We start from the raw sequence: 21425 nt of genomic DNA on the forward strand, positions 1-21425 counted from the left end.
TTCCGGCTGTTTGCAAATTTCCTCAGTGCTTCTCAAATTTTGTCACACTTCCTGACTTCGGTGTTCATGGGACGCCGCGGGGAAGCACTGCGCGACTGCGCTTATTTGGGGAGGGAAAGGAGCAGAAGGAGCGGCGGGAGCGCACAGGTGCGGACGGGAAGGCCCCGGGGGAGGAGTGGAGCGGGACAACTCTTCACCACCACCTCGGGCGGGGTCCTGGGAGGAGCGGGGGCGCAGCCGGGACCCGCTCCGCCCCTCTCTACCCTTCCCTTCCCCTCCCCTCCGCGCCGGCCCGGCCCCTCCCCGCCCCTCGCTCGGAGAAGGGGCCGCGGCCGGGGCGGCCCTCCCGCACCCGCGGCGCTGGCCCGGCCAACAAAGGGGGCGCCGGGGCTGAGGGAGGGGCCGCCGCAGGGCCGGGCCGCGAGGGGCGGGGAAGAAGGGGGAGGAGAAGGGGAAGGACGGACGGCGGCGGTTCGCGCAGAAAGTTGTGGGTCCGCCAGCGCAGCGCCGCGGGAGTCGCTGCCGGGGGACGGAGTCCGAGGAGGAGCTGGGCTGCGCCGTGGGGCAGCGCGGCCCCTCCCGCCGCCGTGCCCGAGGGGTGAGTGGCGGCCGAGGAGAGTTGCTGTCGGTGGCTGCCCCGGCAGCTCTGCGGGCAGGCGGCGGCACCGCGGCAGCGGGAGGGGCTCGGCGGGGAAAGTTTGTTCCGCAGCTCCGGTAACGCCGCGGGGCGGGGGGCAGCGCCCGCGGCGGGCGCACCTGCGGGCGGGACGGAGCGGCCGCGGGGAGCCGGGGCGAGGAGCGGCTCCTCCGTAGGGGTGCCCGAGGGCGGCGGCGCCGCTGCTGCGGCCGCGCATCCCGCGGGGAGGAGGTGCCGGCACGCCCGGCCGGCTGCCGGGTCAAAATCCCCGCCGGGGGAGCGGGGGCGGCGGCCGCTCTGCCGGGGCGGCCGGGCGGGGGCGGCCGTGCCCGGGGCCCGCCCCGCGGAGCTCCGCTTCCCCGGGAGAGGGGCTGCGTGGCTTCTCCCACACGTGGCTGTCGCGCCCTGGGCCGGCCGGGGCAGCGCGGCTGCCCGTACCCCTTTGCCGCTGGCACACGCCCCAGCGCAGCGGGAGCCGAGCTCCCTCGCTGTGCCACCCCTGGAGCGGGGCTGTCCCCTCGGTGCCAGCCGGGTGACCCGTGGCGGCGGTGGTGTCGCCGCGAGGGCCGTGTCCTGCCCCTCTGCGGACGGGGCGCCCTGTCGCCCGAGGGTGAGTGAAGCTTGGCTTTCGCGGCTGAGGATTCACCTGGGCTGCTGCACCTTCAGGGCCATCCCACTTTTTAAATGCCGCCGTAAGACGTCCCGCTGCAGGGGCACAGCGAATGGCAGGTCGGCTGCCCCGCGACTCCCGTGGGCATGACCAGCCAGCCTCGGTCCCTCCCATCGCACGCGGAGTCACACCTGGCATAGCCTCTGGAGTCATCGCGCCTTTCTGCTCCTGTGCTGTAGGTGCTGAGCCGTGGCCCTCCATGGGAGCCTTTTCCCAGCGGATTTAGGCTCCGCCCGTGGCACACCGCAGCCTGCGAGCATGGCCCGTGTCTCCGAGCAGGAGGAAGGACCTGGCGGGGGACACAGCGAGTTCAGCGACATCATCAAATCCAGATCAGGTAAACTGTCGAGGAGAAGGGTGTTTTCCTCTTTTCTCCTCTACCCACAGCGTCTGATGCAAGCTGACATTTTAAAACAGCACCTTTGCCCAGCAGGTTTTTTTGGGCATATGTTGGTAGTACAGCTAGTGACCGAGGCTGTTCATGCAGCTCCCCTACTGTTACTGAGTAATAGTAATTGTAGAACTCAGGGTTTGTTTTGTTTTGGGTTTTTCTGTCAGTATTAGTCAAGTCTGTTTATTTGGAATACACCTCTGGCATCATAATTACCTCTACTTTTGTAAATAGCCATGTGCTTAAAGTACTCTTATGCAACCTAGTGTTGGTAGATTTCGTGTTTATTCTCAGGCACTGAAAATGGCAAGTGTGGCTGCAACATTGTACCTCCTGGAAGTGCATCGCGGTAGTACTCATGCAGTAAATTAACGTGCTTCCTCCTTAATGTAAAACAGTTGTCTAAGGCTACTCACTCAGGCATTTCCTTCAGCAAAACATTCCTGTAACAGATCTGAAGGTTGTTGGGAAAATGTGGATTTTGTTTGGTTGTAGTGTGTTGGGGTCTTCCGAGGCTCTGATGGATGTTGAGGTGGGTAGTGAGGTACCGTCCCTTTATCAGGGGGAGAACAGAGGTTTTGGAGGGACAGCTGGGAGTTGTTTAAACCTTGGTAGAAATTTGTGCTCCATTCAGAAACTGGATGCTGGACGACTCAGCCTCACAGTCTGAGGCTGTGCATTTCTTACACGCAAAATGCTCCTGTTATCAAAAGATTATCTTGTGATATGTAGCAAACCTAGCAGTGTTTTTTTTTTTTTTTAAGTTTTTCACATGTTAAAAACTGAAGGTCTTCAGTTGGTTGTGATTTGATATGTCAGATTACATAGGATGTGGGTTTTGATCTGGTTCTCATTGGTGTTTGAATAGTTTGTTTCTTAGACCTTCTCTTTCTGAGTCTTCCTCTGCTGGAAGAGCAGTTTATGACACAGATGCTTGTGGGTTTTTAATTTTGAATTCTGTAGTGTTTTTTGTATTCTGTTGTTGCTCTGGACATAACTTCATTTGATTGTGTGTAGTCAGTATCTTTAGGGGCTTTGAGTGTGGGAATAGCTTGCAGACTGTTTGTATGCATGTATGCATGTACGTATGTAAGTACTACAGTTTTATAAGGTGTGTGAGGAAATATGGATGTACTGGACGTTTTTCATGAATGAACAAATTGTACAGTAAGTTCTGTTGTTTTGGTTGAGGCAGATGATTGTAAATTTCCTGTTACAACCATGTTGAATTTCTTCAGTGGAATGAGAAAATGCTGTAAATTTACAAGGCTAAAAGACATGTGCATTAATTTAAAAATAGTGATAACTGATCTTAAATAATTATTTTCTAATTACTATGCTGGTTTGGATCTGGATGTGTGATTTCTTCAAATAAATTACTGTACTTCTGTAGTTCAGATCTGAACCATTGACTACAAGTAAATTTGTATGAGAATTTTCCTAATGAAAGGACTGAAGTTTCCTGAAGCACAGGTTGACACCAAATTAAAGGCTAGTTGTCAAGACTGAGGAGAAGATATTTTAATTTTCCTAGATATTATAGAAAGAGAATGCTAATTTTGATGCTTAGAAAGGAAAACTGAGGGTTTTTTTCTGGGAAGATTTCTCCAGCATGAAATGCTCTTCAGTGTAAATTACTTGAAATACAGTAGAAGTGTTAGAACTTACTAATATTTAGGGTAGCTAAGGCCTCTGCCTAGCTTTTGAGACTCAAGAGATCAGAAAAAGACAATCATTTGCTGTCACAGAAAAATAGGCTGCTTTGTTTCTTGCTGCTCTCTAAGTTCTTAGCACCAGTGATGTGGGAAGTCTCTTAACACTTTGGTTAGGGAGCACATGCAAATGTGCACTGAATATTTTCACTGAATAAATAAAATACGAAAACCACAGTGGGTGAAAAACTCTCTGCATGATTTAATATGTTATCAAGTGATTTAATATGTCATAATATTTTTTGAGTGTGTATTATTCCTATGCATTTTTAAATAAGCATACTGAAAACAGTTTACTCTATTCTTGTAAATAAAAGAAGATAGATGTATAATGTCCTTTGTAAAGATCACTTTCTCTGTGCTCTCCTGAGCGCTCCTGTTTGTCTATCTCAATGTTTGTTATTATCACTCTGAACAGATCACCAAGCTGTCAGGATGTTGTTATTTAAAACCATTCACGTTCTAGAACTGATGTTTAAGATCTATGGCTGAGTCTTTTTTGTTGTTTGTCTTGTAGCAACTTGGAAGGAAATTATAATTTGAAATGCCAGAATCTTTCTGGGTCAGACCTTAACAAAGAGTGGTACTAGTAAAAATGTTTCTAAATATTTTGATACAAATGTAAACTTCAGTCTTTAGCAGCCTGTCAACTGAATATATTGCCCTTTTTTGTAGTCATTGCTGCTTTAGTTATCTTGCTTTCTAAAACTGTGAAGCAGCTAGAAAGCCATAAAGGTGGCACTGTCAGTACAGGTAGTGTGTTGGTTATCGAGCTTTGATCTAAAGTCACTCTTATGAGACTGTATTAAAGCACATAAAGTTTTACACCTGCTCAGGGCTGTGTGGGGCCCATCTATGCTTTTTTTTATTAGCAGAATAAGCTATGTAATTTTTTCTTGGACTTGTAATTGGGAAGCTGCCAGTGTACCACATGAAGGATTTAGGAGAACTGCAGAAAATCATGATTTCTCTATAGACCAATCAAAGTAAATTAACAGGATTTCCATTTGTCACTTTTACAAAAAAAAAAAAAAAAAAGAAAAAAGGGGGGGTTGCCATAGGATTTCAAAGATGGGGGAAAAAGCAATTTTGCAAGTATCTTATTTGTTCTTTCCTCTCAAACTGAGGATAAAGGATAAAACACTTTGAATGGGCATCTCTGTATGTTATTGATTATATTTGAAACACTTTTTCCTTCAGTGGTCAGCGAAGAAACTTTAAATGAGTGTGCTATAATCTGTTACAAGTGATAAGTGCTTGATTTTTTTCCAGAGCAGAGATTTTCTATGCCCTTAATGTCACTTCTCTGATTTGGGATGAAAGAAGAAAGACTTTTTCCTGTTGTCCAATTAGTATTTGTTTTCTGCTTTGGATATGGGTCTTCTTTGATCAAGTAATCTGTTAGTACTGATCTACAGGTAGCTACAGGTTATCTTTGAAGAGACCTCTTCTGCACTTAGAATAGTATTTGATGGTGACCAAAGCTGCCTAAAAAATAACTTCTGGTTAGTGAGTTTATAAAGGAAGCTGCTTTTTACTCTGAAAGACCAACAATCTGTTTGCCTCCCTTCTTTCTGTACCAGTGGTGGATGCTGATGGCTGAGTGACGTTTAGTGGGTAGGATACTGGTACCTGGATGGTTATGCTAGGTTTATATATTTATAATTAGTATTATTTAGCATTTTTAGCCTGTACTATGCCTGTGTGTCTGTATAATGGCTTGCTATGGAAAAGCAGTTTTCCTTTTTATTAACTTACCTGTGGTATGAAGTAATGTATGTGGAGCTGATTTATATCTTTGAAAGGCATCTTGTGCAGATAGGTGAGCTTTTCTCATTGCAATAGCTTTCAGGAAGGAATGCTGTGGGATGATTGCCTTACAGTGGTGAAAACAGTGCTGTCATCACAGGCTTGAAAAACAGATGAGTCTTTGCTATGATTAATTATGGAAAAAAGACAAACTCACTTAAAATCTGTCATGGTAGCTTGGAATGGTAATATATAATTAAACAGTAAGACATAGCAGGAAAAACATTTTTAGAAGATTGCGCCTCTGGTGCATTTTAAGATATGAGCTCTCTCTGAATTGAACTTAATTCTCCTCAAATATATTTGACTGACGGACTGCTTTGAGCAGTTGTAACTTAGTTTTGGCCTTTTGGGGCAAGGCTTATTCTGAGAACTGCTGCTCTTGTCCGTCTGTCCTCTTGCCCTCTGAAGCAAGGCTTACTTGGCTGGCAGACCCCTTGCTCCTGGGGAGCTCCTGGGGTCTCGCTGCCCCATGATACCGCAGGTTGCCCTTGGAACCAGTTCCCTTGGTTGTGTCTCTCACTGCCAGATAACAGCCAAATGTGCTGCTTCTCCTTTTCCTTTTTGGCTCTATTGATGAAACTGTCAGGAGTTTTAATAGTTGCATGTGGACCCTTAGCTTTCTATCAAGTGGATACAGAGTTGGTGTAGCCAGATTTGCACTGTGTGAACTCTTCAGGGATATTTGTGCGGATAGGGTGTTAAAGACGAGTGACAAACTTGCTCTCCTTTTTTCCGGCCACTGAAATGACTTCAAGACTAAGCCTTTGGGTTGCTGTAGCCTGGCTTCTTTCTGTCAACTGTATAGCTTCCTTTTCTTGGGCTGTCTGGTGGAAACAGATCGGATGCTGCAATTCTAGGAGACAGTTCTAGGGTATTGCCTAGCATTTATGAAATGACAGATATAGAAGTACCAGGCTGGTTTCTTCTAGCATTTTGATTGGTAGGTGAAGAAATAACATATGCTGCTCTGTGTGTTTGAAGCACGACTCTGCCTTGGAATAGAAATTGAGGCTCCTCAGGGAGGGGAATAAAACCAACCTAAAACCCAAACCATGAAAGCAGCCCATTGATTTGCATGTGCTCTGCCAGGAAAGGAGGATGTAACCCTGAGCAAGAGCTGCTATGTGAGGCACTGTGTGCACTGTGTTAAATGTTTCTCAAGAGGTCTAAAAGCTGGTGTGGGGAGGGGCTGCTGCTGTGGGAACTCCTCACTGATGAGGATCCTGGGGAGGAGGGGTGCCTAGGTGAGAGGCAAACTAGGGGGGCAGTGTGGGGTTTCCTTCCATGCCTTCCCCAGCGCCCTTTGAAGCACTGTCACCCCTTCTCCCCTCAGGTCTGGGGAAAGAAGAAAGACTCTCATACAGCAGCATGAAAATATTTATCATGTGCTCACAGCATTTGGCATGTTAGCAGAGAATTAGATGGGCTGTGTTAACACCTCTGAGTAACTGCTCCTAATTTTGATTTTTCCCTAGACTGTTTCTCCTAGCAGAATCACTTGTCCATGATGTGTGTTGAGGTCGATTCTTCTGAGCAGGGAAGAATGGGGAAGTATTGTTTTTAAAATCTTTTGAATGCAAATTTGGAATAGGTACATCAGTGTAGGCATGGAAGGGGAAGAGCACGTGGGCTTGAGCTGAACTGATGTTGTTTCAGGACAGTGTATCTGCTCTTCTGCTAGGTAGCAGTGTGGATTGGTGTGCTCAGAGCCTGCATGATCCGCTTTTCAAGTGTTGCACTGTAACCCTCCTTCAAGGGAAAGTGCACAATGAGAAAACCACAGCTGATTCTACTTATCTTGCAAACTGGGGCACTCCTAGCATGAGTGCATCTAGAACTGCATCTATTTGGATGCAGTTCTTCTGACTAACAGTCTGAAGAATGAATAACAGGGTTTAAACATTGTGAGGTGGGAGGGAGGAGTTTCAATGTCTGACTCCTTATTGTGTTGGTGAAAGAATAAGTTATAGTGCCCTGTTTTATGTCTTTCTCCCCTCCCCCGGTGTGTTCTGGGGATGCAGCTGAGCTGTAATTTCAGAAAGTGACATATATTCTCAGAAGAAAGCTGGGAGTTTTAAAGGTAGCAACAGGAATGACAGCCTGAGGAAATAGAACAGTCCGTTGGAACCTGTGGGTTTGACAGAAGCAATGGCAGGGCTCTGTTGCAAGCTTCAGTCTTGAGAATGTGGCAAGGAACTACTGATTTGTAAATGCACCCAGCTGCAAAGTCATTGAAATGTGGATCATTGAGAAGGAGGAGTCAAGCTGCCATTTATTTATTTATTAGGATATGATGTCGCTGAGCCTTTTCTTTGAAAAGATATCCACCTGATACTGCCTTGGAGAGAATAAAAGGAGAAAGTTTGATTAGTGTCCCTCAGTTGGGAGTCCTGAGTGAAGCCAAAAAGAGGAATTCACTGAAATCCGAACAGTTATGTTTTGTTGTCACTTATGTGTGGGACCAGCAGGTAGGGGCTGGTACAGGGTCACTGACTCTAGGTGCATTTCCTAGCAGCTGAGGGACACTGACATTGACCCTGGTGCTTGCAGAGGCTGGGCCAGGGCTGGGAGCTGGTTCTCAGTGGGGAGGCTGCTGGAAGATGGTGAGCTCTAACAGAGGGTGTGGGCAGTTCCAGTTCCTTCAGCCAAGGGCAGGGTTGAGTTTGGGTGTGTTTTGGGCTGCAGCTTCCCTCTGGCGGCCTGACCAGCTCTGGATGAGAGCTGCAGCCATGCAGAGGGGGCTGGTTATCAGTGGATACATCTACAGCTGTGGCAGTGACTTTGTGAAGGTTTCTTTCAGAAATATGTTCGCTCTTTAATAAATCGCATTTTTAGGTATTCATTCATTCTGTTGAGTGCACAGGACGGATGCACCATCAACCATGTCGAGATGCCAGAGAGGAATAACATGAGAGTTGTTAATTGAGAGTAGCTTAATTGTAGTTCCTCCTGTAAGGAGGCAGCTCCTGTGCTGGGGAAGCATTCTCTAGCGGCCTAGATTCGTTTCAGGTGTGTGGGTCTTCTGCTGGATATGGAAGAAGTGGTGAAGAGCTGTTGAATCTCTCTCTGGTGGGAGATGGTGACTATGTGTTTCAGTAAAAGACCAACTTCTAGCTCAAAAGCACAGGATGCATGATGGGAGGAAAGGATCTGGCTGCGTGACAGAGATTAGATATGTTACATATTCTTAAGGTTATTTTGATGATCAGTATAGGAAATGTACAGCAGTACTTTTCAGCCATAAATTGATCATGAAGTTCTTTTCTGGACTTCAACATAACCTTGTTATAAATGAAGAGGACCTAGCATCCAAAACCAGAAAGATTTTGTCGTGGAATTAAATAAACATATGAGGACAGTCAACAGCTTATGCATTTAGCTGTGGAGAAACATGCAATTAAGCCATAAAAGAACATGCTTTGATGGGTCTATGTAATTCATTCCACAAATAACTTTAGTTAGTTCCCATGTACTCTGCTTTTATTTCCTGGCATTGAAATGTGGTTTTTTGCCCCCCACAACCCCCCAGTTTAGATCATGGCAGAGGACCAAAGATGGAATATGCTCCTAAAATGTTTTGTTACAAATTATTGATGAGAGAAAAGTGGTATGGTGGGTAAATTCTGAAATGTTTTGCCAGCTATTTTTATTCTTAATTTACCACATTATCCTGGATGAGCAAAGAGCAGCAGTCTGTGTATGAATAACAATGGGAATTTATTTGAGCATTTTATGGGAGGACACTGGGAATAGAGCAAAGCCTTTTGGTTTCTGTGTTGTTTTAATAGTTATATTATAAAATATGATTGTATTAACAGAAGAGAATAAATAAAGTAGTAGTTAAATGCCTGCAGACCGTAGCCTTTCTATTGCTTCTTTCCAGGCCTTTATTTCTGTTATAGCTTTATAATGAACAACAGCTATGGTCAGCATAAATCGTTTCCAGAGGGAGTTCATCACCCTTATTTTCCTGGTCTCTACATGTACATCTTGTTCTTGGATGAGACTTCTTGTGGAAATTCACAGGAACATATTGTGTTAACACCATGTATCTTTCAGCTTCCACAGTCTTTTGTCAAGAAAGTCTGGTGGTGTCCTTCTGAATACGGTTTTGTTCTCTCTGGAACAGTGATGTGTAATTGCTTTGCTCTGAGTGCTTTTCCTCTATGCTTGGGAATTTTTCTCTTGGACCTGGCTGTTCTGCCCAATTTAGAACTTGTTGGTTTGATTTATTGAGCTTAAAAAAAAAAATCTTTTTCTTAACATAGTTAACGCATTTTTCATTTAGACTAGAGATTATTAAGTTTAATTAGAGAGTTAATAAAGTATTCACTCTGGTCTTCATACTCAAAAACTGCATTTACACGCTTTGTAATCTGTGCGGAGGAGTACTCTATTTGACAGTGTCGCATGCACAGTGCCCAGGTACTTGCTGGTGAGGATGCTGTGTTTCACTGGCACACTGAGATTGGGAGCATTGAGCTAATTCAGGACAAAGGGACATTTTTAAAGAAGCACCCACCCCTGCCACCCACTGTTCTGGTTTCACCAGACATTTGAAGATTTCAAATCTTCAAATTTGTGAAACGTGTTTTTGGAAGATTACATTGCTATCTTGACAGGGCAAGTTAAATGTTGACAATTGTATTAATGTGGAAGTGGTTTTATACTTAAGTGCACAATCACTGTGTTCAAAATTGAAAAGAAGGAAGGGAAGAGTTCAAATGGAGTTTTGTCCATTTTCAGAAATCATACCATTCTGTTTTGGAATTATTTCTGTTTTCAAGGCAATTGAAACCCAGTTCAAGTTCATTATTTGCCCTCTGAGTGGTAATTGGAAGTTCCTTGGTTACAGGAGAATCAGTACTGAAAGAAAGGAGATTGAAAGAACTCTGCTATTCATAATTTTAGTGAAGTGTTTTACAGTGTCCGTAGATGTCAGGCTCCTAACCTGATGTTCTTCACTGCTGCTGCTCCAGATCCCCGTTGCTCTCTTCTTTCTCATCCTCGGTGAAGAGCAGCATGTGAAACATAGAGGTCAAATTTTTGTAAGTATACTCCACTGCTTGCAAGAAGCTTCCAATGCCCAGGTGCATCATACCACTATCTGGAAAATTTTTTTCCATGTATATGCTTTTCTTCTACTTTCTTATCCAAAAAACCCCAACCTAGTTCAGTCAAAGCTTAGAGAGCTGTTGAGATGCAGGGATAGAGTGACTGCTGCATCAGCCCCAGTGGTGTCTGTTACTTCAGTCCTCCTGCAGAGCCTCTTGTTGAATGACACCTCTGCAGAGTTTGGACAAAGGCCCTTTTATGCCTAAAGGATTAATGCACTGTGTTCAACTTTCTTACACATCATAGCAGGAGGGAGCATGAGAACCTGCATGAAAACTCAGGACTGAATTCTTGGGGTCTTTATGTAGATCCTTCTCTGTAGAGAAGTGAAGCATGGACCTGAGAAACCGAATTTTAGATTTTTTTTTTTTAAAATCTAAAGTAGCTCTTTAGAAAGGTTTTCATTTAGGCTATAATGAAGTAAGTGGATGCTAAAACTTGGGAAACTTGAAATTGATGGATTCCATGTAAACTGTATTTTATTGTTCATATTTGTTTTACGAGGAAAAATAATTTCTATACTAGATAGTTAAGGTTGTCTTCCAAATCTTTGAGCTAAGAATTTCCTGACTGAGATCTTCTCTACTTGTAATCTTCTGGAGTGGGTTTTCTGTCACCACATGGTGAGTAACTTCCCCTTCACAGCAGACAGTGTTAAATATTTCATCATTGGTAAAAGATAGTAGTTACTTTGCTTACATAGTGACTAACAGTATTGGGTGTGTTCATCTCCTTGAAGAAAACAGACAGCCTGTACCTTTTCTGACTTTGAAAAACAAGCAGACTAAGTCTAATCAAAAACCCCTAAACTCTCTGGTTTATGAGATCAGTTATTTTTGAGCAAGGTGCACAAAAGGGTTATGGTGTGACAGCTCTTTGTGTGTTGTAGGGTACCATACTAAAGAAAAGGAAGTGTGTTCACTCAAGCATTTTTCCTTCCCTTAGGTAAGGGTGTGTGCAATAGGATGAAAGAACAATACCTGGCCTTGCAAAATGGGTTACTTATGGAGGGTGATTAACTCTTGCTTGTTTCTCCCTCTTGGAGAAGCAGTGGAATTAATGCTAGGAGTGCAGTGGTAAAGGTGGGATCCCATGGACAGGCCTGTCTGAGGCATCAAATGGGACAGTGTCTTGGTGGTAACGTGCCTTTTTCATGTGTCACACTGTATAAATTACAGTCCTGAAAATAGGTGGAACAAACTGGAAAAGTGTGTACTGGACTGAAGCAAGTTCTGTGTTTATCTTTCTCCTGTAAGCCCTACTGGTGGTCTACTGTCTCCTGTAGACTGGGATATTTTACTTCTCAAATTGAGACTCCATTTTATAAAAATAAACTATATTAGCCTGCTGTCTGTCTGAGTGTATAAATTTGCCCCAATGTATATAGCTGGTTTGGTTGGCAGAGTCTGGGGCTGAAAGAAGATGCTTTGGAGCATTTAACTGGATTTAAAATGTGGGATATTGAAGCCTTTATTAGAAAGCTTTTGTGGCACATACAGTCCAGGGGTGCATGTAAAATATGAACATGAAGTGCAACATAGAATGGTCAGCTAGGCTAATTTATAGCCAGGGTGACTCCGTGCTTGCTGGAGACATTGATTTATTATTATTTGTCTTGTCTCTGGGGATGACTTGTGACTGAATGAATAATATTTAAAAATAGATGTACTGTTCAATTCCAAGTATAAGGCTAATACTTTTTGAACATGCTATGCAGTTATAAATAATTATCCAAAATAAACTAAAAAGCCCTAAGCCTTTCTTTCTGAAAAACATGCTTGTGTTCTTTCCAGAAGTTGCTCTTTTTTTTGTGTGTGTGCATGGTCTGTTACTTCCTTTACCTTGTTCAACTTCATGGTTTTTCTCCCAGTTGAGGGAAGACTGCAGTGATTGATTGTGTGTGTTGCAGAGTGTATGGAGAAAGAGCAAAAAAGCTGGAGAAACCTTACCCCTCCCTTGCTGTCATCTTGGTATGAGGGAAGGGTAAAGGGATGAATGTGGTGGTTCTGGTTCCCACTGCCCTGGGACATGTCCTGATGTGTGGCAGGGCTGTGTGCTGACACCTGAGGCCCCCTGTGCTTCTGTTTTTCAGGCAGCATCTCCTCTATGCTGTGAACAGAAGGCAATTAGAGACAGTCTGAAAATCTAGAGAAACAGGTGGAAAATGTCATACTTTTTTTTGTTGCTGGACTCTCTTGCCTCCTTGGCTTCACCTTCCTATTCTGGCAGGTATTTGCAGGGAAAAAAGGAATCCTCAAGGATTTAGCTGCTGTTTTAGATCATCTTCACGGAAGATAACTCCAGTGAAGTCAGGATTGTTTGCAGAGGTCTGTCTGTGTTGGAGCTGTGTGCTGGGGTGCTGGCACAGACAGACTGTGTGGCTGTCAGCATCTGCCTGCTGTGCAAGCACCTGGTTCCTGGCCTGGTCCCTGGCCACTGAGCGCTGTGAAAAATGCATATCAAAAGGGGTCACCTTTTCCAAAAACTGGCTGGGGGCATATTTGGAGTTGTACCTGTGTTTCCTGCCACTACCTCGTAATTAGAGCCCTCGTGCCAGCTTGTCGCTGTTGACAAGTTTCTGTCACTGTTCAAATTTTCAAAGGGTTCAAACTACTGACCTTTCCGTTGTGCACCTGACTGCAGTGTAGGATGGGATGGGGCCCATTCCTGATGTATTGCACAGAGGGAAGGTGTACCAGGAAGTGAGTGGGGGGCCAGAGAGCATTGAGGGCATTTTGTAATAAATTAGAGAAGTCCCAAAACCTTCTGGGCCAGAGTGTTTCTGTTTGCACGTGTTTCTGCCCTGGATAGGTACTGCCCATGTCCAAAGATGTAGGCCAAAAAGAGGAATTTAGTGGTGGACTTGGCAGTGCTAGTTTAATGGTTGGATGATCTTAGAGGTCTCTTCCAACATAAATGATTCGGTAATTCTGGAAAACATGCTGCTAAAAGATGCTCATCTAAGTGGAAGAGCAAGCTTGCAGTAGAGTCTTGATTCCCACCCATCTTCCAGGAGAAAGACATTGTAAGGACATTAAGTGCTGGAGAATAGGAGAGTTACTCTCCTTTATCTTTTCCAGACTGAGGCAGCCACAGCAAACCTCTCCACTGCCCGTACTGACAACCATCCAGCCCCTAGCCCTGGTGATGGTGTTGCAACAGCCATCATGTGGTGATGCAACAGCCATCGTGTTGCAAGGGGGCTGGCCAGCACACAGGGACACTTCTGATACATTCCTTTTAACAAAAACCCACTGCAGGAGAAAGAAGGATGTCATTGCTGTAGTTGTTTACCTGAAATGAGATAATAGTCATGATACTTATGTTTGTGTCAGAGTCCAAATGGATGAGATGCTTAAAAGGAGGAGAGCTTAGGGCTGTATATAGAAGGGAAATATGTCACCACATAGGTAATGATGGACCCTTTGACAGGAGACGGAGTCCATGTTTGCCTGGAGGAAATGTGGGGGATAGGTATGGGGAGCTATTTCCTTGGCTTGCCTGGTGCAAAAGCTGTGATGCTGGGTATGCACAGTACAAAGTGTGCTAGCTTGGGGATGTTGGTGCTCTGGCATCTGGCATTGAGGTAAAAAGTGTGCTTAGAGGGGCATGATGTAGGGTTATCCTGGTTAGATGTCTTTGAGCTGTATGATCTCTGTGTTGCGTTCATTCATATCCTGAAGTGAACAATGTGGCATGCTGTGGTTGGCCCATTTGAGGTCTGGGTCTTGATTACTTCCTGGGTGAGGTTGCTATCCTTGGTGTTCCCAAACTCCCACAGGAATCTCATGCTGTGTGCATTATGTCAGTAAGTGCAGCTCTGCCCTGAAGAGGAATTCCAGTGTGGTACTTCTGCTCCAGGGCACTTTCACATTGCAGGAGCTCTTGCATTTTACAGGTACTTTAATGTTGCTCTTTCTGCTTCACTTGATGCTACACCTAAATTAGAGGTTACTGGGTTAGGTCAGGGATTGCTCTAGCATGTAATGCCCCCTTCTGAACCAGAAGAATTTTCTTCAGTAGGAATTAGGATAAAAGAGGAGTATATAGTACCTGGTGGAACCCATAGCTTGTGGTTTTATGTATAAGAATATAATTAAATGCTAATTTATTTTCTGTGTTTTCGGCAAAATATCACACGTGATGTGTAGAGGTTTCTTTGCCTATTAAAAGGACAGGGTGCTTTTAGGACTGAGAAAACTAGTGTGAAAGCAGTGAGGGGTCCTAAAAGCCCTGACCTGTTGTAGGTATGTCAAATTTGATTTTACTCTGTCTCTTTGCAATACAGTGTTGAAAAGGTCTTGGGCTGCTGTGTTCATCCTTAAAGGATTCAGTGTCCTTAATATAGTTGGTTAAGTTTAGTTTCAGGATTAATTCTGTGATTGACAGTAGAGTCCTCTCTGAAGTTGCCCAGATCTGTTGAATGGCCTTTAGAGGAAATGGGATACACTGCAAATCTTTGGAGCTGGCTAGGAAAAAATTATTTCATGTTGTGTAATGTATTCAGTGGAGAATTTAGTTCTAGGGTGAGTTGGGCAGAAAGAAAATGAAATCTCTAAATTTGCTGGTGGTTGTTGCCCTGGAAGTCCTGATGTGTCCTTTCTTCCACTGTGTTTCCATGCTGCTGTTGGGCAGAGGAAGCTGGGATGGAGCAGAAACCACTAGTCAGGTGGTAAAAATGGACTGTGTCTATCTAATATTAAAATAAAGTGCTAGGAAAAAGGAAGACTGCTTATAAAGGTTTTGCTGATTTATTTATAGTCCATGTTGGTTCTCACCTCCTTTTGTTGTAGCTTCTTATTTTGGCCCTGCATTTTCTGACTTCACCTTATATTTGTCCCCATATAGTAAAAACTGTTGCAAGTGTAATGTTCAGTTGAACTCCACTTTGCTGCCTGGGGAAAGAAGGAAGGGGTTAAAGAGCATGAGTACTTGGGATACACTGAAATTCTGAAAGATGGCAATGTACTATAGTGATCTGAAACAAAATTTTATGTTGCCTAGAGAAGTGTAACCTGATTATGAAAGTATTCTGCATAATTTGTGTGGGTATGGTAAGGAGAAGAGAAATTGTGAAATTAATTTAAACTTGTTTCCTTCAGTTGGAAAAATCTGTTTTCTTATAAATTTGGTTCTTATGCTGTCTAATCTGACAATTTTTTTTCCCTTCATACTGAAATGCACACAATTGTTTTTATTCTAATATGGAGGCCAGAAAGTAGAAAAAGGGGTTTTGTTCCTCCTAAGATATTATGTGTGCCTGGTATTCTCATTGGTAGTAAGGTTCCTTTCATATTCTTCCAGCACTCAGAAAGGACCTTAACTTTCTATCCTATTAGAAACCTCTTTTGCTGCCAAAGAAATGTAAAAATGTAAAAGTTGGAGACTCAACTCTCATCTACAATACAAGGGGAAAAAAGGCAATGCTACGTTCTTGGCACTCCCAAATTTAGAAGAGCCAAAAGGTTATCATCTGACAGAGTAGATGAATGGTAATTAAGATAACTGGTGTTACTGGAAGTCTTTAAAAAGCAATTAAATTAATTATGTTTGATCTTGGTGAGAATCTGTGGCTGTGAGTCGGATTTTGATCTGGATCTGTTGTCTGGGATGCAGTGTGGTGTAAGTAGGGGAAAAGTAATGTGTGTCAATTGTGAGAGACTTTATTTTAAACTGTTTTGTATCTGTATTGTGCTATACTTGATAGAGGCTGTATTTTTTCCCTTTCTTTTTATCTCTCTCCTTTTTGTAATAAATTGAATTCAGTTACAGTTAGGTTTTTGTGATACCTTGCAGATTCCATTTTGGAAAGACTGACAAATTGTGAAATCTAATTTCAGTGAAAATTGGTGTGTGACGTAGAGCTTGCACCTTCTATGTGAGGTGTGTATAGTTAAAAGAGTTATAAATACTGTTTTGCAGACAATTATTTTTAGACCTAAGTATTCAAGTAATGCAAAAAGCAGGAACAAAAGAGAATTTCTGGTGAAATTACTGGGTTTTTTTAACTAATGCATCCTTGAAGTATCTTAATCAAGGGGAACCACATACAAGTTTTGCTACATAAAGAATTCCTTCCTTAACAATCTTTACACATTTCCCCCACACTCCTCCAGTCCTGCAGGGCTTGGAATGGTGAGAGTACAGCTGAGGGATGGGTGAGTCAGTTAGAGCATGTCTTCCAGAATCATCCAGCTTGTTATAAATAATAATCTGCTGTTTATTTAAATCTCTGTAGTGTAAATAGGTAACCTGTTGCTCTAACATTCAAGTGCAAAGATAGTGCCCTGCACTTTTTGCAAACTGGTCTAATTATATCTCAGTAATGAAGGGCAGTGTATTAATACAAGGTGAGAGGATTTCTTTGCTAGAACCTAACCAAGAGATGATTCAATATTTGTAATTTCTTTTTGTAATAAATAGGACTAGTTAAATATGTTCTCTTAGCTTTAAATAATTTGTAAACTCCTATTTCAAGTTTCCTTTTGTAGAATAAACAACTAAATTAAATATGAATAACCACATATTTAATTTTGAAGATTGTTTTAAATTCCTGTTCAAGTAAGAATATATGTGCTAAAGAGACTACTTTTAAAATTACAACCTTAAGGAAAATCTATTTATTTAATGTAAAACTAGGTTAAATAAGGGTCCAAAATGTCACCTCAGCCTTGAGTTCTTTGATCTCTTAAAATTAGCCTCTTGAAATAGATGAAAAATGTGACCAAAACAGAATCTAATCTTACTTGCTTTTTCCCCTTTGTGCCTACTTCTGCCTCACAGACTGTTCCTATTTAGTGTAAAACAAGCCTGATCATTCCCAAACTCATTTTACCTTTGCATTTGGTCATCAGCTGTGGAGGATGGGGTTGGATATCCTTAGGCTTGTTTAGCTTCCCTTCTTAGCTAAGATGTGACATGGTGAGCTCTTGTGATAGTTTTTCAGTGGTTTTGCCAGTATTTGAGGAGTACATGAAGTAAAGCATGGTCAGCTTTCTCTCTATCCCGTTGCAACTATTCATAGAGAAACTCATCCTGACATGAATTTTTCCGGCCTGTCTTGGACTGTTAGGTAAAAAATGTGGAAGCAGTAGGCAAAGGAAACTTTATGCATTATGTACAGTGAAACTTTTGGGGTTCCTGCTTTGCTCTAAGCAGATAAATATCAAAGGATAAAAATGTCCTGGAGTGGACCAAGATGGCTTTATTTTTTATTTTTTTATTTATTTTAACCTGTCTTTGTAGAACTTTGTTGCCTGGCATTTCATTTCCACCCCAGGCCATTACTATAGTGAGCTAAGTAAGCATGGAAGTGGCTGTGTAGCTACAGAGGAGTGTGTTCCCTTCTGGCAGGTATTCAAGAACATCTTTGAATATTTATATGGTGAATTAACACTGTAGCGTAGAGGAGGTTTGGCAGAAATTCTTTGAAGATCTTGCAAGTTGCTGCATGCAAAGTTAGTGGTTTCTTTGCAGAGGCACATATTGAAAAAACCCCAAATGGCACTTCTAAAATGTGCTGAGTAAGGGTGCTGAGAGTTGTATCTGGCAATGTGTGATTTTTGCAGAGGCATCTTGTTTTGTATTGTCATTTATTCAATAGAACCTTTATTTCAAAAATTGCTTATGCAGGGGAAAAGCTTTGTACCTCCTCTAATGGATATCTAAATTTTACTGAAATTTGTGTAATTGAATTATGTAGAACTTATTAAACGCTTTTCATAAATTGCAAGTTGACCTCAGATTTGATAAATCTGCTGGTCATTCTCAGTTGTTATTGGCATTGATGTGCTGTAGAAGGAAAGGTTCTCATTGTTCAGTTGAAGGGAAAATCTTAATTTCATGGAGAGATGGAAGAGTGCTCGCTTCCTTTCCTCAATTTTTCCAAGCTGTTTTTTCTTTTAAAATGGCCTTATTCTCTGGTTGCAACCTGAAGAACAAGGAAGGGGACCCTGTGTGGGGGATGAGGAAGAAGAAATTTCTTTGAAGAAATTTGATGAATTTGACAGAGCAGTGGAGACCTTAAACATCAGAATAACCAGGCTGGTTTAGAAATTGCTGTATTTATAGCAGCTGTGGCATTACCAGGGACAATTCTTCAACTGGGTTTGGGCAGAGTAATTTCAGTTTAGCACCCACCTCAGCTCCTCCATGAAGGGGTCCCACCTGACCCTCTGCTCCACCCACCACAGGATGTGTTGCAGGTAACTCATGGGCACAGCAGTGGGCTCTATGAGGTGCCACTGCACTGCATAAAGTGAGGAGAAATTGTTCATGTGGATCTGTTCACGTGGGGAGATAAGGTTAAACTTAACCATCTGCAGGCAATTAAAATTCATGACAGAATGTCAGGATATTATACTCTCTGCCAGTCACTCCTTCATTAACTAGACTTATGCAAATATAACATGGTCTGTTAAAATTTAACCCCAAGAGATGACTTCTAGCAAGAGAATCAGTGTTGATGCATTAAAGTGGGGAGTAGGTGGAAATGCTGAAATACTGTAGACACTTCTTTCAGCTTAGTAAAAAAACGCAGTGGCTGAGAAAAAGGCAGTTTCTGCACATAACACACACAGTATTTAGTAAGCAGTTGTGTCTAGTAGATACTGGTTGATGGAACTGTCTGATATACACTGTGTCCTTATAGTGTGTTTTTAAATTCTTGGTAATGAATTTAGATCCCCTCTACTATTTAAGAATACCCTTGATTTCTCTTGTAGCTAAATCTAATCTGAGAGCTGTATTTCAGTATGGCTAGGCGTTGTGTGGTTTGTTTTTTTTTTTTTTTTTTTTTTTCTTAGGTGTGGTGTTCTTCTGTCCTTCTACTACTTTGTCCTTCATTTTCCCTAGTCATTTCTTATTGCTGTTTCTGTTGAGAGATGGTGAGAGTAAAGAAACAGCTGAAACTTCCCATGTGTTTAGTTTTCCTGAACTTGGTTCCCAGTACTGGTGTCTTGGTGGTGTTTCTTGGACCAGTGGAACCCTTCAGAAATCTTTGTTTCACTTGGGTGCAGTTTCTCTGTAGTGGCAACTGCCTTTAATAGTTCATCTCTCCTGTTACCAGGTTGAGTGCTGTGTTTTGGGTTTGTTCAGGGAATGGCTGTGTATTTCAAAGGCTTAACATTTTTCTTGTTTTTGAACTTGTATTCAGCTAACATCAGAGCCACCTTATCAAAGAGATCTTTTATCCTGTTAGGGCAGGGTCTTCCTAAGGATGGATGAAATTTGAAGTGGTAAAGGCCTCTTAAGATTACAGTTTTGGGTCACCATGTTATAATAGTAGCTATCAATTATTAAGGCATCTGTGGATGAGACCCATTTATACTGCAGAACAGTGGGATTTTTTTTCTTTTAATTTTATAGTTTTTCCTTCTTAATCAGAAGGAAAAACTGTAAAATTAGTCTCATCTTTGTCACTCTTCAGCACTATTGATTGTCACTGATCTTGGGCTTGTCAGATGAATGTAACATTTGGGGTATCCATGATTCAGATCTGTGCTTTTTTTCAGGGGAAATATCAAAAAACATCCAGGAAGGTCAGCCTTGATCTTTAGCACTATAGCCTATTATTCTTTAAGAAAACAAACAAATCGTAAAAGAAAACAAACAAAAAAGCTTACCCTGACTTCCTTTTCCTTTCTGTTTTCTCACTGCAGATGTGGAGTAATGCCTTCAAAATTGAAAGAAGGTAGAGCTTTCAAAGATTAGTATGTTCCTATACCTTGCTGGTTTTGTTCTAACTAGTTAGGTAAGTGTCACTTGTGACTGATGTTGAGAGAAAGGCAACAAGATTTCTCCTGAGTGGCAGTAATGGCTCAAATAAAAGACTGTATACTAAATACATTTTCTGGGGATTAGCAAGGTGATTAGATGTACCCACTGAAGTTATTGTAATGGTTAGGGAATGGAAATGTTAGAGTTCCAAGGAAAAAAACCCACTCTATCTCGAAAAAAAACATGTTTCATGAGTTTCAGCCCTCAGGGAAGGACATATTTTCAACTGCTCCTGTTCCTCCCCCTCCCCCTCATAAAATGAATGGTAAAGTAAATAGAAATGTAATTATGCAGTTTCTGGCTTGGCTGTTTCTTCCTGATATACAAAAGCACAGCCACAAGGTGAGGCAGTGGTTTTCAAGTGATGGGTTTTTGTCATCTTTGTTGTGTATACTCTTAGATGAGAGAGAAGGAGGACTATGTAGCTGTATATGCCTGTGCACACATACGTATGCGTAGACTTCTATCTACTTTTCCCTTCTAGGACTTGCCTTTAGAGATTGTGATATTCCTGGGAAATTATGCAGCCCTTTCAAGTTGAGAATAATTGCACAGCAATGTGTGGATCCTAGATTGTTAAAAGCCTGTCTTTAATGAGGTGTTTCCAGTTAGTTGCTCGGAGTATGGTAAATCCTCAGCTCATACTGAAGCGTGTATCTGTACTTCTTCCATCACATGCTGGGGTGGGAATTCTTGCAGCCCATGCTGAACACCCCTGAGCTGTCCCCAGCCAACAAGGGTGGCTTGGAGCCAGCTAACAAGTGTGTGTGTGCATGTGTGGGAGTGCATCACTGACATGACTGGGCCACCCTTAAGGGATGGGTCTGTTTCCTTGTCACATCCAGGAGTGTGTGAGGAGCTCCTGGGCATTGGAGATATAGAAGATAGATAATTCTTGAAAGCCTTGGCTGATAACAATTACTAGAAACATGGTGATTTGTAATTTTTTTTTAACTACCTGAATTTGTTATAAGAATTGATGTATGTTGTCCTAAAGTCTTTGGATTTTTTTTGAATAGTAGTTCTCTATGTTGTGACTGGAATAATTTTCTCCAGGATGAGTGAATGCCATGTGGACAAATATGTATTCTTGCATATTCAAATTTTTTTTAAAATTCTATAACTGAGCTAAAGAGAAATCTTTTGACTCAACCAGCAAAATGTTTTGAAGGGACAAAGACATCAGAACAGAAGTGGCAGACAGAGGGACATGCTTGCTACTTCATGAGATCCAAGACTTCATGTAGTAGATACAGAAAAAGTGCATGTCAAGCAAACTGAGGGAATCCAGCCTATGTGTGATAAAGTTTA

The 21425-nt window shown here is 42.5% G+C and overlaps 1 protein-coding gene across 2 annotated transcripts in view; it reads left to right on the forward strand.

The window, feature by feature from the left end:
• Positions 1–459: 459 nt before the first annotated feature.
• The window catches only part of UTRN (utrophin), a gene marked incomplete at its 5' end in the record, with an annotated part of 335751 nt that continues 314785 nt past the window's right edge, over positions 460–21425 (forward strand). For both annotated transcript variants that reach the window (XM_084203642.1, XM_084203643.1), the window contains 2 exons: positions 460–598; positions 1487–1644. In XM_084203642.1, the coding sequence (XP_084059768.1) occupies positions 1566–1644 (79 nt within the window). The remainder of the gene's footprint in view (positions 599–1486; positions 1645–21425) is intronic.

The sequence above is a fragment of the Fringilla coelebs genome, assembly GCF_963513975.1.
Source record: "Fringilla coelebs genome assembly, chromosome: 3".
NCBI lineage: Eukaryota > Metazoa > Chordata > Aves > Passeriformes > Fringillidae > Fringilla > Fringilla coelebs.